The sequence below is a fragment of the Sebastes fasciatus genome, chromosome 1 (genome assembly GCF_043250625.1).
Source record: "Sebastes fasciatus isolate fSebFas1 chromosome 1, fSebFas1.pri, whole genome shotgun sequence".
Classification (NCBI taxonomy): domain Eukaryota; kingdom Metazoa; phylum Chordata; class Actinopteri; order Perciformes; family Sebastidae; genus Sebastes; species Sebastes fasciatus.
Window position 1 is genome coordinate 36004957 of NC_133795.1, and position 15941 is coordinate 36020897.

General features: G+C 42.5%; 1 protein-coding gene across 3 annotated transcripts; it reads left to right on the forward strand.

Annotated features, from left to right (window-relative positions):
* Positions 1-426: 426 nt before the first annotated feature.
* Positions 427-14985, forward strand: LOC141774222 (RNA-binding protein 39-like). Of its 3 annotated transcripts, none has more exons than XM_074646717.1 (16): positions 435-566; positions 2738-2800; positions 5521-5585; positions 5735-6031; positions 6854-7030; positions 8687-8749; positions 8840-8957; positions 10563-10715; positions 10982-11128; positions 11244-11309; positions 11621-11819; positions 11920-12006; positions 12569-12674; positions 14043-14148; positions 14375-14453; positions 14538-14985. In XM_074646717.1, the coding sequence occupies exons 7-16, from the start codon at positions 8895-8897 to the stop codon at positions 14639-14641; spliced, it is 1110 nt and encodes a 369-aa protein (XP_074502818.1). In that variant the 5' UTR covers positions 435-566; positions 2738-2800; positions 5521-5585; positions 5735-6031; positions 6854-7030; positions 8687-8749; positions 8840-8894; the 3' UTR covers positions 14642-14985. The 3 variants fall into 3 exon arrangements, with proteins under 3 accessions (XP_074502803.1, XP_074502818.1, XP_074502809.1); XM_074646708.1 differs by having other exon boundaries at positions 5982-6031; XM_074646702.1 differs by lacking the exon at positions 5521-5585 and having other exon boundaries at positions 427-566; positions 5982-6031.
* Positions 14986-15941: the final 956 nt, after the last annotated feature.

Consider the following 15941-nt stretch of genomic DNA (forward strand, 5'->3'; position numbering starts at 1 on the left):
CTTTGCTGCTGTACACTGCAAATGTCCCCACTGCGGGACTAATAAAGGAATATCTTATCTTATCACATGGTTAAGATCATATTTGTCTGTTTTACACTCTTTGACCACCAGGTGGTTTCGTGAGCACATGAAGCCTCGAGCAATGAACCCTTTTCCGAACCAATTTGCTGGAAAGCTTCAAAGCTTCATGAGGCTTCATCTCGCCATCACTACGTCGTACCATAGACCTACAAGAATGATTAATAAAAATGAAAATGTACACAAAAAAAGATCCGCAGGGAGCCACTGGAGAGGGGCTAAAGAGCCGCATGTGGCTCCGGAGCAGCAGGTTGCTGAGCCCTGCTTTAATATATCCATGATGCAGCTACAAACAGCATCACTTCCATACTAGTCATTATTCTGTGTTATGATCTCGCGGCAGGAAGATCTCGCGAGAACAGCGAAGCTCCGTTCAGCGCCATTTAGAGCACGCAGTATAGTCGCGAGGGCAACTACCGAGAAGCGACCGTTAACCGGACAGAGATCCGGTCTGCTGGTGATCCTCCTCAGAGCCGCTGTGTGTTCAGGTAAACCTCTCTCTCCAAGCTGCCCCGGTGTTCTGCCGGTAGATACCGGGGAAACACCTGCTCGGCTCCGTCTCGCTGCTCCACACCGACAGACTCCTGAGCTAACAGCTAGCTGCTAACGGCTAACAGCTAACAGTTAGCCGTTAGCCGTTAGCTGTTAGCTGCTAGCCGTGGAGGACTCAGGTAGAGTTCACCTGATATCAACCCGGCTGAGGTCACAGCACCGGACTGAGGGACCCACCGGACACGCATTAACGGGAGCTGAACGGTGACGTCCGGTGGTTGTTAGCGGGACACTGAGCGGCGTGTTTAGCTCTTAGCTGCGTGGCCAACAGCTAATGTAGCCTCCGAGCTGTTCTCTGAGTGACTCTGTGTGTCATGTTATTCTCCTCTAGTCAAAGCATCACGAGTATCACGAACATATAAACGCATTTGTATTGTTCTATTCAAGTATTATTTACTTTACTAAAAGTATTCTGAGGATCAAAGTACTCCGAATTTATGAAACTATTTGTGTCGAAATAGTTTTTGCTTTAGTCAAAGTATTGTAACGACTGGGTGATGTGGGGTCCACTGTTAAGTTACAAGTTATGTTACTGTAGTTAGTCAGGTTTACAAAACAATGTCAATGCTGCGTTCGCTGACATCATGTAAACCTGACTAACTACAGTAACAGAACTTGTAACTTAACAGTCGCTACAGTATCATGAGTATCAAAGTACTCAGAATATATGAAACTATTTGTGTCGAAGTAGTATTTACTTTAGTCAGTATTCTGGGTATCAAAGTACTCAGAATATATGAAACTATTTGTATTGAAGTAGTATTTACTTAATTTAAGTATTATGAGTATCAAAGTACTCAGAATATATGAAACTATTTATGTCGAAGTATTATTTACTTTAGTCAAAGTATCATGAGAATCAAAGTACTCAGAATATATGAAACTATTTGTATTGTAGTATTTACTTTAGTCAAAGTATCATGAGAATCAAAGTATTCAGAATATATGAAACTATTTATATTGTAGTAGTATTTACTTTAGTCAAAGTATCATGAGAATCAAAGTATTCAGAATATATGAAACTATTTATATTGTAGTAGTATTTACTTTAGTCAAAGTATCATGAGAATCAAAGTATTCAGAATATATGAAACTATTTATATTGTAGTAGTATTTACTTTAGTCAAAGTATTCTGGGTATCAAAGTACTCAGAATATATGAAGCTATTTGTATGGAAGTATTATTTACTTAATTGAAGTATTATAAGCAGCATTTTAATGTTGGACAAGAACTCATATAGTTTTATCAATATAAATGCATCTTATTTATTCATTCATCATACTTTTTAACTGTCAGATAAATGTACAAGTACTTCAGAAAAGTACTGACCGGACTGTCTGTTCTAACCTCTGACACTGACCACGTGTACATCAGATTATTGATCAGATACTTATCAATATTTGCTCTTCATGACAATATTTAGGATTTAACTCTAAAACACACCGGAGTGCTGCTGTGTGTTAATGTCACATCATTTATTGAGTTTTCTTTATGTGCATTCGTCTCGTCACAACTAAATCAATTACGGTTCCATTAAGTTAGAAACATGATGCTAACAAAACTTTTATTCTGTTTAAATCTAGAAGACGGTGGACGGCAGCAGTGTGTAGTGTGTTGGGCAGGTGGTTAATGCGTCCTGCTGCTGTCCAATCAAAATACAGAACATTGATGACACAGCAGAAACCACTCGGTCTCTAAAAGCGAGGAGATGATATATATAATATAATATGAGATAATATAAAATGATGATATTGAGTCTTTATTGATCCCCAGAGGGAAATTCAGCTGATCCATTTGCCTCTGTGGTTATTAACCCTGTCAGTCCAAGCTGAACGCCGGCGTCTAGCCCCCTGTTTAAGTAAGGCTCTAAAACGAACCAATTGGTCTCTTATTGGCAATAAACAGATCAATAGCCTTGGTCCTTATGATCAAATCAAACTATTTTGATTGGTTGTAACTCCTTCGTGTGTGTTATTATGGTGACCGTTGATTTTAGATTTGAGTTAAGGTGTCACTAAATCTTTATTTTTCTTTATCAACTCTTGTCTGTCCTATTTATTATTTATGCTACATGTTTATATAATGTGTGTGTTTGTGTGTGTGCAGAACAGCAGCAGAATGGCAGACGACCTGGACATTGAGGCGATGCTGGATGCTCCGTATATGAAGGTGAGACTCAGTCTGTCCTCTGTGGTTCTAAGACTCTCAGCCGGACTCTACTGCTCCTCACAGCTCACATAGAACCACATCTGAACGTGGTCCTCATTCCTCCTGTCTCCTCCTGCTTGTTGTCTCAGCCAGCAGATAAGTTTACAAGAATTTGAGGATACGTGGCAAACTAACCTAAACAGTTAGACTACATACAGACAGCTTTTGTTTTAGTTCGTATAGACAATCGTTACGTTGCGCCTATATTTTATGATAACACGGAGGCTCCGTAGTCTGCAACAGGATGGCCTTCCGACTTCGTCAACGACACAAAGTTGTGGCGTGTGTGACTATTTCAGCCTTCTCTCAGCTGCATCCCCGTCTCCGGCGGTGTGAAACAGACTTGAGAGCAAGTAAAAAAATAAATATTAAAACATAATTCAAAGCGGTAAACACCCACAGCATATAGCCAGCTGTCCTTCCTGCATCTGTCAGTTTAAACTGTGTTGCTTTTAGCCTGGATTATGATTGTAACTTCTTTGTATTTGTGTAATATTATCATATGATCCGTGCACCGAGCTCTGATTGGTCAGTAGGCGGGGCTTTTATACGAGTTGATCTCTTATCTGGAACATAACCTGCTCCGGAGCAGGTTAGGTGTGCAGCATAAGTTAGGATCTACCCCGGTAAGAAGTGAACCATCATTGTAGGACGAAAACCCCGAAGTTACCTCACTAACCACAAATTCTGCTTCTTAGTACAGGCCTCTTGTTGCAATTCAGATTTAAAAACAATGAAGACAAGGAAGAGCTGGGCATGAGCAAAGTTGTATGTAATATGTGCAAATTTGATGTGAAATATTGTTTAAATACCACAAATCTCAGAAATTCCTTGGTATTTCATGCTTCTGTGACTATCGATTCCTATGTATTGATGCTTTCCCACAGTTACACGCTGTATCATGTTTCAGTTTGTTTAGGGCCGGAGCCATGGCGGAGAGAATAAAAAGCACACAACACCTTGGTGCTACTAAACCTGAGGAGCGCACCCTTTTTTTCCCCCTGATAAAGCTACACTATGAACAACAAACCTGCGTTGAAATCAGCAGGAGGAGAGTTAGTAACGATACCTGTTAGCAGCCGGTGGGCAGCACAGTCCTAGTGGCTAAATATCAGAGCTACTAACATTAATGGAGGTGCCATTGAGTTATTATTATGAGGCGTTCAACCGCTGCTCAGGAAAAATGACTATAGGGCGATGGTAAATTACAACGTTATCATGATGTGTTCATGATGTGTTTTTGGCAAGAAACTTTAATAAATCCAGTTGTTTGAAGGAGATGTTTTCACAGCAATATAAAATAGATCTTCAAGAGGGACTTATGACCTGTTTAACTTCCTAACACTAGCTCTAAGCAGCTTGCCAAGATTTTCTTAATCAAAGCAAATATTTAAATAATAATCATTTGAATTGTGCGTTTTTATGCAAACAACCACAATAGATGACAATAACAAAGTACAGTACTGTGTGCAGTACCCTCCCTACCCCAAAAAATAGGGCGCCCCCGGAAGCTACGGTGAAATTCGAAAACTGTAATTTACCATGTATATATCGTTTTTTGTGTAAAATATATCGGAACATTGAATGACATCAGATCTAAAGTGTTATTCCTTCATTTAGCGCAGAGATTTCAAAAGTGGCAGATAAAATTTCTGATAAGCAGATAAAAAAAGTTGGTTTCAGACCCTGAACTAGTGTCTTACAGACTGTGATCATTTACTGCCGAGCTGAGGCCGGCAACATGAAGGAGATTCAATTTCAGTAGAGGTGGGAGGAGGCACGGCACACGCTGTGTTTGTTTACTAGAAAGTTCATGTGTTTTTTTGGGGCGATGAGACATGGAACAGTTGGTCTTAAAGAAAACTGCGCTAATTTGGGATTTGAAGCTGATGAAAGAGGTGAGCCCAAAAACACAGACGAGGTAACTTGTAAACACTACACTGCAGTCACTGCTAGTGGTGGGGGGGGAAATCAATTCATTCATGTATCGCAATTTCTTTTACGATTTTGAAATAGATTTTTTAATGCCAGGATCGATATGTTTGTTTCATTTGAGTCTATGTGGAGGTAGAAGAAAATGACCGCTTTTATTGTTGTAGTCTGAGTAACATGACGTCATATCCGTTCCGTATCCATCAAACAAAACAAACCGCAGTGAGCCGATATGAGAAAGTATAAAACGTCGGAGGGTCTGCGTGGATGCGACCTGCACCCTCACATTTTAAATCCAAAGTGGTAAACACTACACACCAGTAAAGTATGGGAAGACTTTGGGTTTCACACATTGCCAGGAAAAGCAGAGCTAGACATCACGGCTAAAGCTGCATGCTAACTCTGTCATGGACAGGAAACATTATCGTATTGCGGTAACGTCTATCGGTATCGCTCTCATCTCCGTGGTCAAATGGGCCAACGCTACAACTTTAGAGCACCCATATACTGACATTTATGTTAAATGCCTTCGATGGAGCTGATCATGGATGTATAAAGAGAATGGAGCTAACATTTATTGGTTACATTTTGTATACTGATGTTTGGCCTAATAACCGGTTTGACATTTTTTACACCGGCCCAACTCTAGTGTTGAGTCTCTGAGCAGTAGAGTCGGGCTGATGATGATAATGATGATGATGATGATGGCATTCCTTCATGAATAAATGCCCGTCTATCTCTCTTTGTAGACTTGCCTAACGATTTCTCACCTCTACTCCCCTGACTGCCAGTGTGATCTGTCACAAACATGAAGGTAGTAACTGTACTGTGGTCCCCATGGTAACATGACTGTGGTTCCATTGGTAACTGTAAACTTGTCACCTGGTCTGGCCTGGTCTGGTCTGGCTTTAGTGTGGAGGGTTTTGGGCTGAGTTGAGTGACTAAGACTCCTGTCTGCTTCAGGGCCCTTCAGAGGAGTCTCAGAACCCAGAACCCAAAACCAGCACAGCATCCAGCCAGCTGAAGAAGAGCTGGACTCTGGAGTCTGTCTGCTGCCGGAGCTCCAGCCCCCCTCCCACACACACACAGAGCCCGGGCTGCAGCCCGGGACTGACTGACTGACCCAGACTGACCACTGACCCCCAGCCCCCCACCCCCCACCCCCCAAATGTTGCTTCTGCCTCCTCATGCTGTTCTCTGTTGACCTTAGGAGGAGTCCAGGAACCAGAGCCCCAACGGACAGGAGGAGCGCCCCAAGAGGTAAACACACCTGTCTGTCTACCTGTAACAATATTAACAATTGGTGCATGCAGAGCTGAGTACTACCGTGCATATGCACATGGTATGTTGTGTGTGTGTGTGTGTGTGTGTGTGTGTGTGTGTGTCTGTCCACTTTTATTTGTGTGTATATACTGCATATCTTATATATACATGTTATATATCGGGGCTGCACGGTGGTGCAGTGGTCAGCACTGTCGCCTCGCAGAAAAAAGGGTCGCAAGTTCAAACCCGGCTTGGGGCCCTTCTGTGTGGAGTTTGCATGTTCTCCCCGTGTTAGCGTGGGTTTTCTCCGGGTTCTCTGGCTTCCCCCCACAGTCCAAAGACATGCAGGTTAATTGTTGATTCTAAATGTCCCGTAGGTGTGAATGTGAGCGTGAATGGTTGCCTGTCTCTACAGTATGTGTCAGCCCTGTGATAGTCTGGCTAGTCTAACCTGTCCAGGGTGTACTCCGCCTCCACCCAGTGTCAGCTGGGTTCGGCTCCAGCCCCTCTGCGACCCTGAATAAAATGAGCAAATACGGATAATGAATGAATGTTATATATCCCATGTGGGATTATGGGAAATGGTGTTTGTTAAAGGCTGCTAAAAATAGCAGTACTATAATCCGCAGTAGAAATGTACCATCCCTATTAATAATAAATGAATTATTATTAATTGTCTAGTCCCGGTTCGCTCTGTGTGTGTTGCAGCGCGCTTGTGTGCTCGGTGTGAGCTGCAGGCGTGTGTGCATTTTTCCTCATGTAGTACGAGGAAAACAATTAGCCTCGCTGTACTCTGATTGCCTGCCGTGTGTCTGACAGGAAGAAGCGCAGCCGCGACAGGAAGCGCAGCCGTGAAAGGAAGCGCAGCCGGAGTCGAGAGCGTAAACGCAGCCGCAGCAGAGACAAGAAAAGAAGTCGCAGCAGAGAGCGTCACAGCAGCAGAGAGCGCCGCAGCAGCAGAGAGAGGGGGGGCCGCTACAGAGACCACCACCAGCAGTGAGTAACTCCAGCAGGATAGAGGTTGCGCCGATGGGACGTTTTTCAAACTATCGTTATCGGTGTAACTGGGCTCAGATGGTGGCCGATGGCTGCGCTGCCTCCACCAGTCACATGGGGACTCCAGCCATAAATGCACAAGCACGACAGACTTTAAATTACGTTTTAGATATTTATTATTTAGATAGTTTGAGATCCTTTTTTTTTTTTTTTCAGAAAGCAATTCCCCACGCCGTGAAAAAAAACAACACATTATTCTGCCGATAGCGTTACAAACTTTACAGTCCCGGTGAACAGCTGAGCAGACAACAAGCAGACAAGTGGTATTCACCTTATATCAGACCAGTTTTCAGTTTATTTCTCCCCACAAAGGTTATCGCTTGAATATATAATGCAACACTATCGGCTCTTTGCCCACGATACAAGACAGGCAGACGGGGAGGAAAATAAATCATTCAGCTGAATTTACCAATTTGGCGTTCTCTTTTCCAAATAATCCAGCCACTATCCATTCTCTGAAATGAAATCGCACACCTTAGGATCATCCTTACACCGGCAATATGCACAAACATTAATGGTTTATAAAAGTTTTATCTTCAGTTTCCGATCTATATATTAGTTATTTATTACTTTGATTTTGATGTTCAGTTCCAGATTTATTAATTTAGTTATTTATTACTTTGACTTAGATGTCAGTTAGTTAGGGGGGTTTATTGGCCGAGTAATCGGCTATCAGCTTTTTCCTGCTCCAAACTATCATTATTATATCAGTCTTTAAAATCCACTATAGGTCGACCTCTACAGCAGGACTAGGTGGACACACACCTGCAGTCACATGATCACTTCAGTATATTGTGAGACTTTCCACTCTGCTGAGAACACTTTGTGTCTTAACAGAAATTGTGGTTTCAAGCTACCGTCACCAACATGTTTTTTCACATTAAAAGCCTACTTACACAAAGAAGGCCGCAAGACTTTTAATGTGACGACTCTGGAGGAAGTGTTTTAACATTGATCTGGGAAAACATGACACAACTGTTGTTGTACCGTTGAATCAGTGCTGTGGAAACATCGTACAGAATTTATGAAGACGAACGGGTAAACATGGAGGAAGAGTTGAGTTTGTATTAGGGCTGCACCGAATAGTTCGAAGCTTTGAAGCTTCATTTATAATGTTGACATTTGAATTCTGAATCAATATTCGAATACTCCGCAGATTATTTTTTTTTGCATGTCTATTCATTGTGTTTAAACCCGGTATTTCTACACAGTTGCAGATAATGATCAGGGCTACATTAATATGATTAGTATTATACTATGTAAAGTCCAAAAGTCCAAATTTATTGAAAAAAGATAGATTTAAGTATTTCCAAAATTCATAACATGTTTTTATCTAATGAAATATTCTGCTTCAATCCATATTTGTTGGCGTTTCAAGATCAACACTATCACTGTGATCAAAAAAACTGTTTGCTCTCTTGCTTGCCGCACACAAAGGGAGGCACGCACATGTGTCAACAGGACGGTCTAGCAGCAATCTAACAGCCCCATACATTTTTTAAGGTTGATGACGTCATAAAATATGACGACAGACGTCCGAAGCTTCAAATGTATTACATGTATATATTTACAGAACTCTGACTGTGTCTCTGTTAGTGTTTCCAGTCGCCGGCGGTCAAAGAGTAAAAGTCCCGTCAGGAAGGAGAAGAGTCCACTCAGGTGAGTTTATGACTATATGCTCATGAGCAACGGCAAAGCATGCAGAAGTGTGAGACTAAGTGCTTTGTTGGTTTGTTTGTATGTGTGCAGGCAGCCCATAGATAACCTGACTCCAGAGGAGCGGGATGCCCGGACGGTGTTCTGTATGCAGCTGGCAGCCAGGATACGACCTCGAGACCTGGAGGATTTCTTCTCTGCTGTGGGGAAGGTAAACATTGCTGCCCTCACAGTCGAGGTCCGAAATTAACAAGCGCCAAATGCGGGTACATTTTCCTTTTGGCGAGTAACTCTCGGAAGGCTGTCCACCACACCGGCGGGTAAACATTTGTACCAAAATCATGTTAGTCATGTTATAAAAACTAAACTCGGTTACACTGAGAGTCTACCATGTTTTGGTGTCATTTAACGTTACGGGCGCGCTGCTTCTGTCCTCTGCTCTCTGTGACGGAGTTTGACACACACACACACACACACACACGTGGCATACAACAGCGTCGGAGATGTTGGGTTTGTTTACTTTTTGAGAGATCCTTTATTAATTTGTTCAGGAAGAGGATTCACTCGTGTGGAAATAATTGAACTGAACAAACTGATCAGAGATCCTTTATTGATTTGTTTGGGAAGAGGATCTAACTGATCGGAACTGAACAAACTGAATTTCTATCTTTTGTTGCTTATTGCTAAATCTCTGAAAAGTGGTGTGTTTTTTTTATTGAACTCTGGACTCTTTATTTCCGGTGAATGTTATTGGGACTTGCGTTTGATTATCTTACACTTAACATTACCAGATCCACTTTGGATGCTGCTGGATTGGTTCAAACAATCACGTTTCAGGAGAAAACCATGAAGAACGAACGTTACGTTACTGAGCACCAGTTGGATCCAGTTACTCTGCTGTTAAAATTACGTTACATTTGGTGCATATGGCTTGTTTAGGACTCAAGACCTGAGTTGGGACTTGACTTGGGACTTCAGTGCACAGACTTGAGACTTACTTGTGACTTGCAAAACAATGATTTGGTCCCTCCTCTAGTAGCTTTTATCCAGTTAAATGTCAGGAAGGTATACGAAATAGATACCTCCCAAGCGCAGTATTAAGGCTTCAATTGATTAACTATTAATATATTTAAATTAATTTGCTTTAAGGTATACGAAATAGATACCTCCCAAGCGCAGTATTAAGGCTTCAATTGATTAACTATTAATATATTTAAATTAATTTGCTTTAAGTTTTGCTCTGGTCTCTTCTCTAAGATTGTATTCAACATAATACTGTATTATCTCAATGAAATGTACTGAAACAAATGTAAATGTGACACCGAAAGGCAAATAATTATTTTGGCCAGTAAGAAATATGCTTGGCCGGTGGATTTTATCTCCCATTCACTTTGGCCGGTGAGTCAAAAAGTTAATTTCGGGACACTGTTCACAGTAAAAGCCTCTCACTGGTTCTCCCATTTAGACCTGGTATTAACATGTGATCTGAGGTGTAAATAACATAAGATCAGAGAGACTTTATTGTCATCCATCTACAGTATATACAGTGTGGTAGTAGAGGAACAACATTGTGTTTCCCTGGTGCAAAACAAAAAGTTTACCAAATTTTGTGTTGTTTCAGTCAAAATCCCCAAATTAGATGTCACGTTACTGTTTTTCACATTATGTAAATTAGCAAAAACATCCATCAGGGTGGCTTTTATTGCTCGAGGCTTTTTTAGAGAGGACATTGATATGTGTTTCAAATTCTAAGTCAATTGGACTCACAGTGTGAGGGTGCAACCATTTCAAAGTTTTCACTTTTTCTGCTCTTCAGGTTCGGGATGTGAGGATGATTTCTGACAGGAACTCCCGAAAGTCGAAGGGCATCGCCTACATCGAGTTTACGGAGACTAATTCAGTTCCTCTGGCCATCGGCCTGACGGGACAAAGGCTGCTGGGAGTTCCCATCATCGTACAGGCCTCACAGGTACACACACAGAAATACCTCCATGCTGGTTAAATGGAGCAGATCTCACAAGGATTGGCAGTTCGATCCCCGGCTCCTTCTGTCCACATGTCCAAGTGTCCTAGAGCGAGACACTGAACCCCAAATTTCTCCCCGGGTGTTTTAGCAGCCCACTGCTCCTAAATGCTTAGGATGGGTTAAATTCAGAGGTCAAATTTCATGTATGTACCTGTATGTATATGACGATAAAAATAAAGTTTAAGTTAAGTGTGTGTGTGTGTGTGCAGGCAGAGAAGAACCGAGCAGCCGCAGCAGCAGCAGCAGCCAACAACCTGCAGAAGGGAACAGCAGGACCGATGAGGCTGTACGTCGGCTCTCTGCACTTCAACATCACCGAGGAGATGCTGAGAGGAATCTTTGAACCATTTGGACGGGTCAGACATGCACACAAACACACACACGCACCCACGCGCACACACACACGCACACAAACACACACAGGTAAAGTCTTTGTGTGAGACAGGTGGTTTATGTTTGCTGTCTTCACAGATTGAAAGCATCCAGCTGATGATGGACAGTGACACAGGACAGTCTAAAGGCTACGGCTTCATCACCGTGAGTTCTTTATCTTCATCAGCGTCGCTATCAATTATTGATCTTCTTATATTCATCTTTCAGTCTATACAAAAAAATGTTGAGTGTCCATCTCAGAGTCCTGCGTGATGTCTTCAAAGGAGTCTGTCAGTGTTTTAAAGTGTCTAAATCAGCCGTCAGACTGAAATGACTAACTAACTGTATGTACAGTATATGTATTTTTATGTGTATTAATGTAGATATGGATGTATCCGTTTTCACATTTTTGCTGCTTTTTTGTCAAATTTGTATGATATGGTGCTATACAAATACATTTGTATTTGACCTGTCAGTTTGCAGATGCAGAGTGTGCTAAGAACGCTCTGGAGCAGCTGAACGGCTTCGAGCTGGCAGGTCGACCCATGAAGGTGGGTAACGTGACGGAGCGGGGCGACGCCTCCTCCTCGTTCCTCGACAGCGACGAGCTCGAACGCACCGGCATCGACCTTGGGACTACCGGGCGCCTGCAGCTGATGGCCCGACTAGCTGAGGGTGAGACACCACCTTTACAAACATCCACCTGCAACATCCACCCGTAACCTTCACCTGCAATCTGGTCATGTTTGTGTGTGTGTGTTTGATCTCTGAGCAGGTACAGGTCTACAGATCCCTCCTGCCGCTCAGCAGGCTCTGCAGATGAGTGGAGCAATCGCTATCGGAGCCATGGCTGCTGTTTCAGGTACACACACACCATAGACTGTATATAAAGATGGATGACATGACAGCTCCACAAAAGTGAAGCCAAAACATCTGGATCACTCCATGGTGGCTGGCTGCAGTATAGGTCATAAATCCCACCTCCTCCATGTTAGCAGATGGAACATGGGCCAAACTAAAACGTCAAAATACACATCAAATACATTTTTCCCAAAGATGGTTTCTGTCATTTTAGGTAGTTCTTATCACGCTGATGTTTGTTCAAGTGTTAATTTTGCTGATCAGTTTGGTTTTAATTAGTTATATGATGCTATAAAAAGGGGGTGAGACGTCATGATTGACAGCTGTTTATGCTGCACTGTTAGCTGCGAGCCACTGGCTCAGTCGTCGCCATGTTGAGAGCTGTGTGCAGGCACTATATATGCCCTGGATTTTGAATTTAGCACCTTTTAAGTGATGTGTTACAGATAAATATAGATAATACAGCAGCAGTACTGCAGTAACAGTCCGTAGGTGTTAATGTGTGAGTCCTGTATGTGTGCAATGTAATTAGATTTAAATCAAGTTTTAAATGTGTGTTTCAGCTGCCATGAATCCGTCTCGCAACATGAACTCTGCTGCTCAGTGTCTTCCCTCTCAGCCGCTAGCCACACACTGCTTCCAACTGTCCAACATGTTCAACCCCAACAGGTACACACACACACACACACACTTGTCTGTCTCTACACCTGTCCAACATGGTCAACCCTAAGAGGCACACACACCAGTCTGTCTCTCCGCCTGCATTTCACCTTATATTGTATTTGATATACTATATTATGTCAATATGATATACTATTTTCCATCTTCATACACAGTCTATGGTATATACTGAGCTGCAAATCATAAATGAGCCTATAATCAATACATTTAAACTCTGTTAACTATTAATTAAACTCTGCATCGCATCTGGATTCAAAGATGTGGAAGAAATGGACATGCTTGTTTTGTTTTTTTTAACTTTATCTCGAACAATTCAGTAAATTACAATTTCTAGTAGTAATATTGATTTTTGCATTCCTCAAAACAATATAAACAGATTAAAAACATGTAGGCCTATTAAAAATAAATAAAATCAACAGGGATTTGTTATTATAATTTATTAACGTACATAACATCCAATATGCTCTCCTCAAAGCTTCCAGACTCCTTTGAAATACACAGTAACTTTACCTTGCCGATTGTAAAACGCACTTAATTCAAAGCCGACAGAAACAAAATAAAACTCACCAAAACCGTCTTGGTCTTCCCACCGTTTCAACAATCACCAACTCTGGTTCGGTCAAAATAAACCCTTAATTCACCGCTTTAGATGTAAAAAGAAACAGCTGTTATGCCCTCCTCAAAGGGACCAGACTCCATAGAAAAACACAGCAATTTTACCGTTGCATATTGTAAAACACTTTTCAAACGACGGAAACAAAATAAATCTCCTCAAACCCGTCTTGGTTAGTCTTTCCACTGTTCCAACAACCTTTTCACTTTGGTTTGGTCAAAATAAACCCTCCATTTATTCACCGCATTAGATGTGAAAAGCTACCAACTCTACATGCTGTTTTTCGCTGCTGTCTCTCTGCCGTTGCTGGCCTCTTTGTGCTTGTGCTAACGTTACTGGGTTAGCTCGCTAAACGAGTCTGTCGCTGAACAACGAAAGTCGGAACAAACTTGTAAATTAGGCCTTGTAGATGTAATATGAGTGGAGATTCAGCAACTGGATTGCCAGTTTTCTCGCCTCATATTTGTTCAGACACAGATTTTGGCGGACTGCTAAGGTGAAATAAGTGAAAGTTTACCCGCATATTTTGGTGGAGAGGAAATGCATGGTGCTCATAGGATCGTGGGTGTTTTTAGGAGATCAAAAAGACAAATCCTGTGAATGAAGGACTCTGTCCCCGGTAGAATTCAAAGGATCCTCAACATTGGAACAATCCTTCAGCGGGATCCGATGACGTAGCATCCTTGAAATTCCCCCGTTGAAGGATCCTTCCATGACTTTGACAAACAACCTCTGTGTTTCAGTGAGGTGGTTCCTGGTTGGGAGATGGATATCCAGCATGATGTCATAGAGGAGTGTAACAAACACGGAGGAGTCGTTCACATCTACATCGACAAGAACTCGGCTGAGGTACACATGACCTCTGACCTCACTGTTAGTCCTCTGATCTCACTGTTGGTAAAGGAAGGCAGTAGAATTTAGTAAAGAAACGCTGATAACTAGTTACCCATAGATATAAAAGAAGTTTATTTCTATGTAGTTTCCTCAGTTCTGTTTCTTACCTGTATCTTTGGGATCCTGTGTGTGTCATACTTTAACCTCTAAGGTGTGACCTTTGACCTCTGCTTGTTTTCAGGGAAACATTTACGCAAAGTGTCCGTCGATACCCACCGCCATGGCCACTGTCAACGCTCTACACGGAAGATACTTTGCTGGTAAGACATCCTGTCACATGACACCTGTGCTCTGTGCTGTGAACCAATCAGAGAGTAGCTGTGATGGCTCACCCTTTGTTTCAGGTAAAATGATCACTGCGGCGTACGTCCCTCTGCCCACCTACCACAACCTGTTCCCAGATTCTGCTGTTGCCACACAGCCGCTGGCCCCGCCCCCGCGACGGTGACTCACCAACAACACTGCCCTCTGATTGGACATCGGACTCTTTTATATCCTCCTCCTAGTGGTCGATACGGACGAGTCAGTTTCACTTGTGTTCATCAGGTCTGAGACGAGGGACGCTGTTTTTCTTTCCTTCCTGGTTACTTCCTGTTCATTCTCATTAGCATTTCTGGGCGTGGTCCGTTTTGAGTATCGTCCAAAGATTGAGCTCTGTGAGCTGTGAGGAGGCCGGCTGATGATGAAGATGATGTCAGCTGATTGGTTGGTTTGAAGCCGTTTGGTATTTAAGTGTTTTCTAATCAAGAATTTGATTTTGTAAAATGTTTATTAAATTTTATTTTGAAGTCACTGACAGCTGCTGTGTCCTTTTTACATTATGTTCACTGAGAATACTGCATTCTGATTGGCTATCACACAACACCTGTGAACTTTTTAAGCGTATAAATGTAGCGGGTCGGGACACATGCACGTTCGCATATGCGCGCTCGCGAGTGGCCGGAGCCTCGTCTCCTCTTGCTTGCTTGCCTTCACTGAGACTTCTCGCGTACTCGCTCCACCTCTAGACGTGAACGCGCGCTCACTACACACTGCAGAAGAGTTAGTTTAGCTCTGAGAATATCTAGTGAATGTAGAGTGGACGTTTGTGCAGAAATAAATGCTGCAGCTCCTCCAGACCAACAGAGGTTTTCCGTGTCTTGTGAAGTGACGGAGCTCCTCAACGAGTTACGTTGTCATCTCGTTACCGACCGGATGCCGGTGTCTTCGGCTGCTGGCTGCGGTCGGGAGGCGATAACGTAACTCGTTGAGTCCCCGCTCCCTCAGCCTGCGCTGAGTCAGGAAAAGCCAACACTAGGATCAGATCTAAATCATGTTCATGGAGAGACCTTCGTCTGGTCAGCTAACATTACTGCCAAGCAGCTGAAATATAGAGTGATATTGTGGTATAGATGACGTGTGTCGCCTCACTGTTTTGAACGACGTTCGTTCATGTCTATTTAGAGCGAGCAAGCTCGACGCTGACTTTCGTTGATTTCAAGGCCACAGGTGTCGCTGTTAACAAGCAATTCTGAATCTTACAAATAGTCCCTTTTAAGTAGCCTCAGAGAGATTCAGACAAATTTAATGTTTAAAATCTGAACTTGGGACTCCCTAAAAACGTCCTGCGTCACACAGTGTTGTGTGTCTGAGGCTCACATTGGGTTGTCTCATCACCTGGATAAGCTCGCAAAACCATAACCTAAAAAGTTGCTTATTAATAATATTTGCCTTAAAGGGACAGTGTGTAGGATTTGACGTCATCTAGT